The following is an 11302-nucleotide window of genomic DNA, read 5'->3' as shown; positions in this document are numbered from 1 at the left end:
CACCAGTGACGTCTCTCCAACCGTCATCCCACTCGTTTACACACCCCACATGCCCCAAAAGCCCCCCGTCATTCTTGGCACGCATCGACTCATTCATCCAGCAGACGATATCGGAGGCCGCACCGCCCCTGATCGTCATCAAGGAAGGATGACGCATCACCAACAAAAAAAAAAAACGAGTTACGTCCGAAATAATGCACGAGTCGTTTGGAATTCAATCGATTGTATATTCCGCCAAACTGGCCGATGGTCATATCGGCAGCAGGGGCGCAACCCAGAGCGTGCTGGCGCAGTGTCTATGAAGTAGATAGCCTTCATATCAGCCCATCCTAACTCGCCACTTGCCCTTAAATCGTGGAAGCAAGGGCGGTGTATCAAAACCCCATCCATCCACCCCAAACGCCGTGCCAAAATAGCAATAATACATAAAACCCCCCATCCCTTGCGCCGGGCAACCCTGTGTTACCCCCGTTGATGTGTTGGAGGGTGTGAATCGAATGATGCGCTGTAGGTAGAGCGCTCAGATCGGATACGAGGTCCAGCGGTGTGGCCCCGCGGCCCGGCTTTTGTGACCATAGGGTGATAATCGCCACCACTCCTCGTGAATAGGCTCGTCCGTCGGTGGGTGGGTCGGTCGTCGAATGATGTCTATGCGGTCTTGATGACCTGCGTCCGCTCCTTGTTGAGCTGCATCGCGTTTTGCTCGAACGCTTCCCTCTTGCACTTCAAAAGAAGGTCAGCCAGCACGTCTTCGGGGAGGATTCCGGACAAGCCGACGAGCCACCACTGCGACGGCGCTGGGTAACAACTTACGTCTTCGAGGTTCTGGCACTTGTGGTCTTCTAGTAGGCGGTGGTTCTTGCAGAAAGAGCCCTCGCAGAAGGTGCAGTCGCCCACGATGCGCTGAGCAACCGACTTGCAGTCCTCGAACGAGCACTTGACCTTAGGCATGTTGGCGGGTTGTGGTGGGGGAACTGGAGCGGTGTCGGTGGTTGGTGGGCTGATGTGGCGGATCGAAGGAATTCTGGCTAGTAGCTGGCAGGCAGGCGCAAGATTACGTTTGCGGTCTCGAGGCGGTGTTGGTAGTCGTCGTCGTTGTCGTCGTCAAAGAAGGATGAGCGAGCCGATAGATGGGAAAGGAGCAAAGCGAAATGGTGACGAGCCAAGGGAGCCGGCGAGACTATAAAGGGGAGGGCAACTGGCTGGGAGGTATGCCCCGGACAACAAGGCACTCACGTGGTGACCGGACCCCGGGAAGTGGTGGCCAACTGACGAGAATGGAAGCTAGCCGGACGAACGAAACTGGAAAGAGGTGGAAGCCCTTGGACAGCTGGCCCCGGTGAGGCGGCCAAGGGGCGAGTGTACAAAGGTACAAACAAGGCTCTGTGTAACCGGCTTGGCCAAGTCGGAGAGAGCCGCGGCATGGCCCAACCTCCACTGAGCCACCCAACAGAACTGTTCTGGCTTTGGCGCCCCGGTTTGCCGTGGCGGACTGCATGTTTGCAAACGCAAGGCTACCCTTGCCATGACGAGTTGGAGGTTTTCGGCCATCAAAGCCGCATGCTATGCTGTAATCTCGGCGAGGCCTGTTGTGCCAGAAACGGACCAGCCGACGAAAGATAAAGGCCATGACGGGCCCCAGTTGCCGTGAGCCGCCGGGCTTTTGCATCCGGAAATTCGATCTTCACTACGAAGTATGTACATCTGTCTGTGCATATTGGGGAAAACAGCGCGCGATAAGCCGGCCCGTGTGGGAGCGAACCGCAAAAGGCCGTTTGGGTCATTTCCAGTGGTCGGGCAGGTGGGAGTTATCGGTATTGGGTACTTGATGCTGCACAATTGATCCAGTGCGTCTGCAACGTGGGACAACAGATCTCCAAAGCTGCATATCGAGCTTGCCGCAAGGGTAAGTGCCAGGGTTCTTAGCGCAGGTTAAGTGGAGAGGGGCGCAACTGAATTCGACAACGGGTTTCACTAACCTAATCCGGTCAGCCCGTCCTCGCTATCCGAGGGGCAGCCGAACCACGGGTTTGGCGCAAACGCAGAATGGCGGTTAGTTGGAGACAAGTTGGAGGCAAACAGTTCGGAAATTAACTAACTTGAACCTGGTAGTCATGTTGAGTTGAGAGTTACCCAACGACGGAGCCCAAAAGAGAGGAGGTAACTCATCGAGAGGAAGGTGCGATGCCAAACGGTTGCCTCCATTGTTATCAACAGTATCCGGCAGGCACAATCAGGTGTCGCAATCCCCAGCTGCTTACGGTTAGTGAGTCCCAGTTGAGACATGAGTCGCTAATTCGAGCCGGAGCGCCAATTCCATCTCCGCTCAAGTCTCCATCGCCTCGCCTGCTCGATCGCGTGCCGCCCGCAATCCCAAATAAGGAGCCCTCGATTAAGACACCAAGATGATCCAGATCGGGCCTTGGCCTAGTGGTTTCTGGTTGATGCATGAGCACGCAACTATTGAAAAGCCATTGGCCACGCATCGCCTCCGGGGCGAGACACCAGACAATGGCAAACCAAGATTTTTCCATTTCTCCGCGAGAGCCCTTGCTTCCCGTCTCCTTCCCTACCTTAAGGTCCTGAATTGCCTCTCACCCAGTCCCCAACCCAGCCAAGACCGCCCGCCGTGAGCGTCGTCAGACTTGCATGAAAGCCCAAAACCACCCAAAGCGCATGCGTGCGATGCCTAAACCCTCCTTCAAGGTAGTTATACAACCCTCCCGCAATCTCTTCAAGCCCAAACCCAAAATCAGCCCACATCATCGTCATCGCAACATCGCCCTTGCCGGCGTTGCCGCGCCCAGGAGGACGCTGCCACCGGACCTGACCGCCTACCGCGGCCGCGTGATGGGCGGTCACACCGGTCTCTCTCCACCGTGCTCTTCTCTCTCAACAAGAGCAAGAGGCGGCGGATCAGCCGCTGCCCTTCGGCTCGGATATTGCGAACGCCCACTGCAGGGAGGGGGGGATGATCCCTCCTCAAAAGTCCTTCAGCCGGCTCGAGGCCGGGAACATGTGGCCGTCGCCGAGCCAAGCAGGAAACCGGGCGCTTCAATGGGCCCGACTTCATCCGGGCGACGACAACCAACTAACTACGAGCGTGAGCAAAATCCCAGCCGCCCACCCGGCAGCGACAGATGCAGGTCTCACCTCAGCGAGTCAGCACACCAAGACCTGCAATAGGCGAAAACGTACGAAGTATTGCTTCTACTTTCGTACTCGTCCGGTTCAAGAACCATAATCAGCCCGTCGTCCGACTCAGAATTCCCTTAATAAACTACCTAAGTTAGCGCGTGAGGGAAATGACGTCTCGTTCGGTCCTTTGTCCAGGCGTTTTCGAAGTCCAATGCTGTGGCTAATAACGTCGTCATCATCGAGGACATATACAGTAAAGGCAAATGCTAGCCGCCAAAGTTCCTCCAATTGACACAGATGGTGACGACTTGCCCCTCGCCATCAGATTACGACTCTGCTAAGAGTCTAGACTAGTGCCATTCCAGCTACGGACCGGTTCACTCTAAACCAAGGAGATAGATAGGTAAGGCGAAGACGTGGCTGATCTCTGGCTGAGGCGAAATCACAACACGGCTGGTCTCAGTCATAACTAGTCATCAAGATGTGATTCGTTCGCTATTGTACTCCCAACATACAGGCTCATCTAGCAACATGTAGTTCACTCTCGTACTCCCAAGCATACAGCCAGCCTCAAGACAGCCCACTCGGCCCCGTTGCCACCCCAAACTACCCATATCTTTCCTTAGGCCTGCATGTTCAGGACGGCGCGGATGCAGTCGCCCTGCTTCATCACCTCGAAAGCGTCGTTGATCTCGGGCAGCGTCTTGCGGTGCGTGATGAACTCGTCGACCTTGAGGCGGCCCTCGAGGTAGTCGGTGACCAGGTCCGGCAGCTGGCTGCGGCCCTTGACGCCGCCAAACGCACTGCCCCTCCAGACGCGGCCGGTGACAAGTTGGAATGCTAAGGTAAGGTTGGTCGGTCAGCCACGATACTTTCGGAATCGAACCCCCGCTCCCCCCTTCTCACCAAACGAAGAAGAAAACAAAACTTACGCCTCGTCGCGATCTCCTGCCCCGCGGCAGCCACGCCGATAATAATGCTCTCGCCCCAGCCCTTGTGGCACGCCTCGAGCGCAGCCCGCATCACACTGACATTACCAGTGCAGTCGAACGTGTAATCACAGCCGCCATCCGTCATCTCGATCAGACGGTCGACCACGCTCTTGCCCTCGGGGAGCTGGGCCGGGTTGACAAAGTCCGTCGCACCAAACCGGCGCGCCCACTCCTCCTTGGCCGGATTAACATCCACAACAATAATCTTCCCAGCCTTCTGCGCCACCGCGCCCTGCACCACGCTCAACCCGACACAGCCCGCGCCAAACACGGCGACGTTACTGCCCTCCTCGACGCGGGCCGTGATGCGGGCCGCGCCGTACCCCGTGGTGATGCCGCAGCCGAGCAGGCAGGTTCGGTCCATGGGGGCGTCCTGCTGCACGGCCACGACCGAGATGTCGGCCACGACGGTGTACTGGCTGAAGGTGGAGGTGCCCATGAAGTGCAGGATGTCCTGCCCGCGCGCCCGGAACCGGCTCGTCCCGTCCGGCATGACACCCTTGCCCTGCGTCGCGCGGATCTTGCCGCAGAGGTTGGTCTTGTTGGACTTGCAGAACTTGCATTCTTTGCACTCGGGTGTGCTTTTGGTTGGGGGGGGGGAAGGTTAGTAGTTGGCTAGGTGGGAACTAGATAGGTGATAGGGAGGGAGGCGTCGGTGTTGTATTGTGTTAGGAAAGGGGAGTGACGTACTAGAGAGCCACGACGTGGTCGCCCGGCTTGACGTTGGTGACGCCCTCACCGACCGACTCGACGGTGCCCGCCCCCTCGTGTCCGAGGATCACAGGGAAGGCACCCTCGGGGTCCTTGCCAGAGAGGGTGTAGGCGTCTGCGGTATTGGAATTGGGTTAGCACCTTGGAAGTATACACGACGGTATACACACACCCCGGTGCCCAGGTGGGCAAGATGGCCATCAAGGTGTCCGAGGTTTTTAGGTTTCAACAATGGAGGGGCGGGCCGTTACCTGTATGGCACACGCCAGTGTATTCGATCTTGATGCGCACCTCGTGGGCCCGCGGCGGTAATACCTCGACATCCTCGTAGCTGAGATCCTTTCCAGGGCCCCAGGCGATAGCCGCCTTGCAGGTGATGGTCTGCGGGTTGGAGATGTTAGCGAAGCTCACGTAGAAGGGTGGCAGTTCACTAGCAATCGCTCAGTCGCTGCGGGGTAGTTGTTTGTTATCGACGTTCGTCATAACTCACCTTTCCTACTGTTGAAGCCATTATGATGGTTTGTGATCTTGGGCTAGATGAATTGATTGAGAGCAGAACCAGTAACCTCAACTCGGTCAGTTTAGAACACAACGAAGCTCCTTCCTTTTTGTCCCTTCCAACAAAACAAAACGTCGGCCTCCCTCTTCGTCATTCGGGAACAATTTGACCCCGCCTTCCCAAGGTGGGGTTCCCTGAGGGGTCAAGATTGCCGAGTGCGCCCGGCACGACCACTGCTTGTTCACCTTTTATCCTTCGGCATTCTGGCGGCTTCGGTGATTTTACGGCATCCCGCCCGCCAAGTGTTTGTTTCCTACCTTTTGCCTCGTTGCGGCTCGGCAGTTCATCAAGCCCTTCAAGTCCTTGAACTGAGTGGGGGTTCTTGGTAAGCTTGGGAAGACCACTCCCCTTGCTCGGGTCGAGGGAGACAATCCCGTAACTGAGAAACATTATTGCGTGTCTCGGTGTTGTGCCCTGCATGAAGCTTAAGGTAATCCACTTTTCCGACGGGAAAGGTATCGGAAGTCAGTTCAATGTGCCGAATCAGAGTAGGTGCCTCACTTCTAAGAGAAGCTTCTCTCTTCAATTCAGAAACTAGGTATAAGTGCTTCTATTTACTTAACTCTCGGGTGCTGGGTGATTTTTGAGTCCATCTGCTTGTTTAATACCATCCATGAAGCAGCATTGTGTAGAAGATGCGGTTGTCTTCCTTTGCATCACGGGGGCGGACTGGTATATACCCATTAAGAAATTGCACATGAGACCAGGACTTTAGGAGTTGATTTGCTATTATGAGTTGATTTAGATGTGGTCTCTGGTATTGAGCTGTGCCACTCTTAATCTTTCTAACAATATTTTAGATCTTGAATACTTGTAAAGCTCATGGTGATGCAAAAGTGGGGGTATATGAGCGGCCTGTGATTTACTAATCCAACTCAAGAGAATGTTCTCACAATCTCACAACGTCAACACACCCCCAACATAAGAACGCCACACTGACCACACCAAGATGGCCCCCCTCCCTCCTCCCTCTCCCCTTCCCGAGTTGGTGTACAAGATCACTCCGTCCGAACCCCCGGATCCCATCCCCTGGCCATACCCCCTCTCAGACCTCGACAAGCAAGATGGCTTCGTACACCTCAGCACGTCAGGGCAGGCATGCTACCCCCCGATACCAACAAACACCCTTCCCAAAGAACATAATTCTAACACCCCAACCCCCCCAAAAGATACCCATCACATCCGATCTCTTCTTCAAAGACAGCACCTCCTTCTACATCCTCAAGCTGCGCCTCGCCAACTTTGACGCGTCCAGCGTCAAGTGGGACGAGGTAGACGGGACAAATGGGTGTCCGCATCTGTACGGCAACTTTGGGGCCCAGGATGTCGTGGCTGTCCGGGAGTTCCGGCGCGGGGAGGGGCAGACGTGGAAGGAGGTTTTTGCGGGCGAGACGGGGTGGTTGGAGTAGATATTTCTCAACAGAAGAAGCAAGCGATATTGATATCAACTCCTGATCACCAAATTCTCCGCCGTAGAGCATGCGTGTACAAGCCTAGGCAATCCTCATGTGTATTACACAAACCGCACATTCACTTCTTAATCTAAAATAGTTAACCCAAACACCCTGCACCTCCCCCATCGTCATTTTCCACCCAGTGATTAAACCCACAACCGACAAGTCACCGGCGATCCACGGCAGCTTCCCCATCGGACAGGACAGACCCGTCTACCAAACCATCTCACCGGCCTCCTCCAACCACAGCCCCGCCAGATCCTTCGCCAACCCCAACCTCAACCTCTTCATGACATCCCGCCCCCTAGTCTTAGTCGTGACCTCAGCCCGCCAATCCCACCCCCTCTTAACAGCCACCTTCCCCAGCGCGCCGCCGCCAGTAAGCGACCGCTGCAGCTGGCTCGCCACCAGCGAGCTGCCCGCCAGCATCACATTCCCTCCCTGCCCACCACCATCAGCAGCATTCTTCTTGAGCAAATCCGCCGGCGTGGAGCCCTTCAACCCGCCCGGCGCGGACGCCAGCACGAGCTGCAGGAACTCGTCCGAGGCGTGATAGACCCTGTCGCCGACGGCCTGCAGGTCCTCGATGGCCTTGAGGATGACGTCGATCTGGTCGAGGGAGACGGCCGGGCCGACGGGGTCGGCCGGGTGGCCGTAGCCGTGGCCGTGGTGGTGGTGGTGGACACTGGTGTCGTCCGGGTTGGAGACGAAGACGAGGGCCTCGCCGAGCAGGGCGAGCAAAAAGTCCTCGCTGACGATGCCGTCACGCGTCTGGTCGAACAGGCCGCCACGGATGTTGTCGTCCGAGCTGGCGATGACGCTGACGAGGGCCGTTGCTGCCTGCTGCCGCCGCGCGTGCGGCGTGGCGTGCGGGAGGGCGTGCTCGTTGTCGCGGATGTCGTAGAACTGGCGCAGCGAGGCGTAGCCACTGAGCATCTTGCCCAGGAGCTCGGCGGCCTCCATGTCCTGGTTGGCGCACTGCTCGAGCGTGTTCTGGCGGTCGGTGAGTAGCTTGTGGAGGTAGTCGTCGAGGTCGTTGGCGGGTGGGAATGCCGTGGATTGGATGAGGGAGTAGGAGATGAGCAGGTTCATGACCTCGCGGACCTTGTTCGGGCGGTGCGCGAGGGCGTAGTACCACATGGCCTCGCCGTAACGATGAGACTCCCGGGCGAGGATGTCTCCGTAGGCCTAGAAAGGGTTAGTAACTAGGTATTTCCAAAGTTTGATATGCTGCAGCACTCACCTGTGTCGTATCCTCCGCAAACTCGATCATGCCGAGCTCGTTCAACAGCAGCCACAACCGGTCCACTGTAGCATTCGAGTCCACGTGCAATTCTTGGACCAGGTGCTCGACCACGTCTCTCACCATCTCCTCTGACCGTTCTGGCGAGTCCATCCGGCCAAGGACGCTGATCGACAGCTCCCAGCCTTCCCTCGAGACACCCAGCCTGTCTTTCACCGTGGATAGGCCGTCATAGTCGGCTAGTGCTTGGGCATATTGCACCAGTGTGCTGTCCTTGATGCCGTCGATCTCATCCGGCGCGCCAGGATCCATGCCAAGGACCTCCAAATCGTCCATGTCCAAATCCTCGAGCCCAAACACGCCTGAAGGGTGGTGGGGAGGCAGCCATTTTCCGAGCGACGCAATCTCAGCCACCGCGGCGGCAACGGGAAGCGACCAGCCACGGAGCAGGCCAATGACGCCCTTGATATTATCTTCAAAAAGACAGGCCATGCCAATTTCGACGGCATTTTGGGAGTTGAAGTGGAAGTCGGATTCCACCGCCAAATGGAACGTGTGCGCAAGCCTGTCGAGATAGCTGTCCGTGTCCGCCGCGGGTGTCGAAGCGAGGACCAGAGCCTGCGATCGCGAGAGTGACTGTGACATGGAAAAGGGTTTGTCCGTATGAGACTTCCGCTCGTCCCACCAGCCGAACAGACCGACCGTAGCCTCGAGCCAGTCCTGTGCTGCCTCCAGAATGGCGCCCTGCTGGCCGAGAACGATGTCGAACACGATATTCAGGTTCTCGTAAATCTCCCAGGGCACCTGGCTCTCGGCGCGCCTGGCCAAGCCGGCCATAGACTGCCGGCCTCTTGCCGATGTATTAGAGGCCGAGAAGGTCGATTCGCCGAATGCGCTGTCCTTGCCCTCGGCAAAGCGTCTGAGATGCTCGAGCGAGCCCTGGGCGCGCACGCGGAACAGGGTCCAGTCGCTGTTCCAAATCTCCCAGTTGCCGTCATAGCCCGGGCAGCTCTCGAGCACGCCGATCGTCTCGTCGACCGCGCGTTGCACGTTCTCAAGCGCACGGTCGACATAGGCGTACTCACCGCGCTGGCCGCGCCGAACGTGGCCCCAGCCAGCTTGGTAGAGCAGCCGCGCGGCGTCGCTCACCTTGCCGCGAAGAAGCGCAATGAAGACGGCTTGCCAAAATAGCGAGTGGCACGCCGGGCTGGGCCGGTACCGGAGGATCTCCTCGACCTGGTTGCCGTACATGTCGTGGTATTCGTTCAGCCAACGGAACAGCGTCTCGGGAAGCGGTTCCGCGCGCGCCATGCCGCTCTCCTCGTACCGCGTGTGGTGGATCTGTAGGGCTAGGTTGGCAAGGTAGTTGGCCTTCTCGAACGGGGAGGCGTGGGGGCCGGGCCCAATCTCGGCGGCATGGTCTTCGGTCGGACGCGGGAGCTTATCCACATGACCCTTCCAGAGCGCGGCCACCTTGGCTGAGACGGTCGCCAGGGTATCGTCCATCTTCTCCTCGTCCTCCGCCTCACCCACACCCTCATCATAAAGCATCGCAAGCAGGTTCTCCGTCCCCAGAATAACCTGCGGGGTTTCGGTAACCTGCGCGGTCCCCATCTGTTGATAAACATCCTTGGCGAGCGCAGCATAGTGGTACTCGGTCCTTCTCACCGGCCCACCGGCGGGGAACGACGATGCGCGGAAGATATCCTCAGCCTCGCGGCGCACCCTCTCAGTGGCGGCGGGCGTAGCCATCATCAGCAGATCCGACTCATCCCCAACTGTGGGCAACCCCGCCCCGGTCCCCGCCGTCGAGGGCAGATCCAGCCACATATCGCTCTCGCCCTCCTCATCATCATCGTCATCAAACGGCACCCCAAACGTCTTGCTAGCAGGCGCAGGCGCCGCAGCCCTCCCGCCCAGCCTAGGGCTCTCCTCCTCCTCATCAACCGCCACCGCCCTGCTCAGCCTTGACGGCTGGCGCGTATGGCCCGGGCCCCTAATAATCGACCTCCCCAGCGGCGCATTCCGCTTCTGCGTCCCCGTCCCCGCAAACAGATTCTTCTTCCCATCGCCCAACCCGGCAAACCCACCGGCGGAATCAAACCCTCCCCCAATCCCCGTAAACAACCCCCCACGACTACTCCCACCACCACCAGCATCCGAAAACCCCCCACCACCAGTAAACAACCCCCGCGGCGGCGGCGCCCCCTCGCCAGCCCCAGCTCCCGCCCCAACCCCCGCCGTAAACAGCCCCCTCGCAGGCTGCTCCCTCCCACCAGCACCACCAGCACTACCTCTCGCAGTCGACATACCCCTCAGCAAGGAACTCCCCAAATAACTCGCCGATGGCGCGCCCGCGGGCGTGAAGCTGGCGGTAGACGAGTTATGGGGATCGTCGTCGTCGTCTGCTCCTGCTCCTGCTCCTGCTCCTCCCCGAGCAGAGGGCGGGGGCGGGCCGGACGGGGTGGTGGAGCGGTGGCTTGCGTTGGTGTAGAGGGGGTCTGCGGTGGTGGTGGCGGGATGGGATTTGGAGGAGGGTTGTTTGGCGCGGGCGCGGTCGGGGGTGGAGGGGAGGGCTGGGGGGTCGGGGTCGAAGATGCTGTTTCTGGTTGTGGAGGGGAGGTGGAAGTTGAAGGGGGTGGACATTTTGGTTTTTATGGTTGTTTGTTTTGTTTTGTTTGGGGGTTGGGTGTTGTTGGCGCTGTTGGGTTTCGTTCGTTCGTTCGTTCGTTCGCGTGGAATCGGTCGGTTTTAGTTGTGGTTGCGGTGTTGTTTTGTCGAAGGGTAGGCTGCGTGCGCGCAGATCGATCGACAATCGGTAAAGGCAGCTATCAGTTTGTTCGAAATGACCGGATTACATATCGGCCGTGACCTAGAGGGCGACCGTTCGTGATGATGGTCGGTGGATGGTAATTGCCAGCGTGCAATGTTGTTGCGAAGTTTGGTTGTGGCTTTCGCTTGGCAATGGACAAAGCTCCAAAACTGGGAGCTTTGGCAGGTTGCACAGACGCGACTTTTTTGGCGGTTGTCTGCGCGCCTCGGCAAGTTCCGCTCACATTCGGATGGACAAGTCTCAATCAAATGCTTCGATCAAGACCATCTGGCTGGTATGTTTGATCTATTCCACAACGGATTTCACTTCCAAAACAATATAATCGCTTCAACGCTATGACTTGGTTAAACTTATACACCACCGCCCTCAACC

The 11302-nt window shown here is 57.9% G+C and overlaps 5 protein-coding genes across 5 annotated transcripts; 2 read left to right on the top strand and 3 right to left on the bottom strand.

Moving 5' to 3' along the window:
- Positions 1–648: 648 nt before the first annotated feature.
- On the bottom strand, positions 649–951 carry CHGG_00724 (uncharacterized protein; the record flags this gene model as incomplete). The annotated part of the gene is made up of 2 exons (XM_001219944.1): positions 649–723; positions 814–951. 2 exons carry the CDS (start codon positions 949–951, stop codon positions 649–651), a joined length of 213 nt encoding a protein of 70 aa, XP_001219945.1.
- A 574-nt stretch (positions 952–1525) lies between these two features.
- Positions 1526–3186, top strand: CHGG_00723 (uncharacterized protein; the record flags this gene model as incomplete). The annotated part of the gene is made up of 4 exons (XM_001219943.1): positions 1526–1647; positions 1849–1906; positions 2130–2262; positions 2603–3186. The coding sequence occupies 4 exons, from the start codon at positions 1526–1528 to the stop codon at positions 3184–3186; spliced, it is 897 nt and encodes a 298-aa protein (XP_001219944.1).
- A 574-nt stretch (positions 3187–3760) lies between these two features.
- Positions 3761–5352, bottom strand: CHGG_00722 (glutathione-dependent formaldehyde dehydrogenase; the record flags this gene model as incomplete). Its single annotated transcript, XM_001219942.1, has 5 exons — positions 3761–3978; positions 4071–4711; positions 4821–4956; positions 5093–5222; positions 5332–5352. 5 exons carry the CDS (start codon positions 5350–5352, stop codon positions 3761–3763), a joined length of 1146 nt encoding a protein of 381 aa, XP_001219943.1.
- A 997-nt stretch (positions 5353–6349) lies between these two features.
- CHGG_00721 (uncharacterized protein) lies at positions 6350–6809 on the top strand (the record flags this gene model as incomplete). Its single annotated transcript, XM_001219941.1, has 2 exons — positions 6350–6472; positions 6570–6809. The coding sequence occupies 2 exons, from the start codon at positions 6350–6352 to the stop codon at positions 6807–6809; spliced, it is 363 nt and encodes a 120-aa protein (XP_001219942.1).
- A 258-nt stretch (positions 6810–7067) lies between these two features.
- CHGG_00720 (uncharacterized protein) lies at positions 7068–10743 on the bottom strand (the record flags this gene model as incomplete). Its single annotated transcript, XM_001219940.1, has 2 exons — positions 7068–8042; positions 8098–10743. The coding sequence occupies 2 exons, from the start codon at positions 10741–10743 to the stop codon at positions 7068–7070; spliced, it is 3621 nt and encodes a 1206-aa protein (XP_001219941.1).
- Between the last annotated feature and the right edge of the window lie 559 nt (positions 10744–11302).

This window comes from Chaetomium globosum, genomic scaffold (genome assembly GCF_000143365.1).
Source record: "Chaetomium globosum CBS 148.51 scaffold_1 genomic scaffold, whole genome shotgun sequence".
NCBI classification, from domain to species: domain Eukaryota; kingdom Fungi; phylum Ascomycota; class Sordariomycetes; order Sordariales; family Chaetomiaceae; genus Chaetomium; species Chaetomium globosum.
This window is presented reverse-complemented; position numbering and strand designations above follow the sequence as displayed.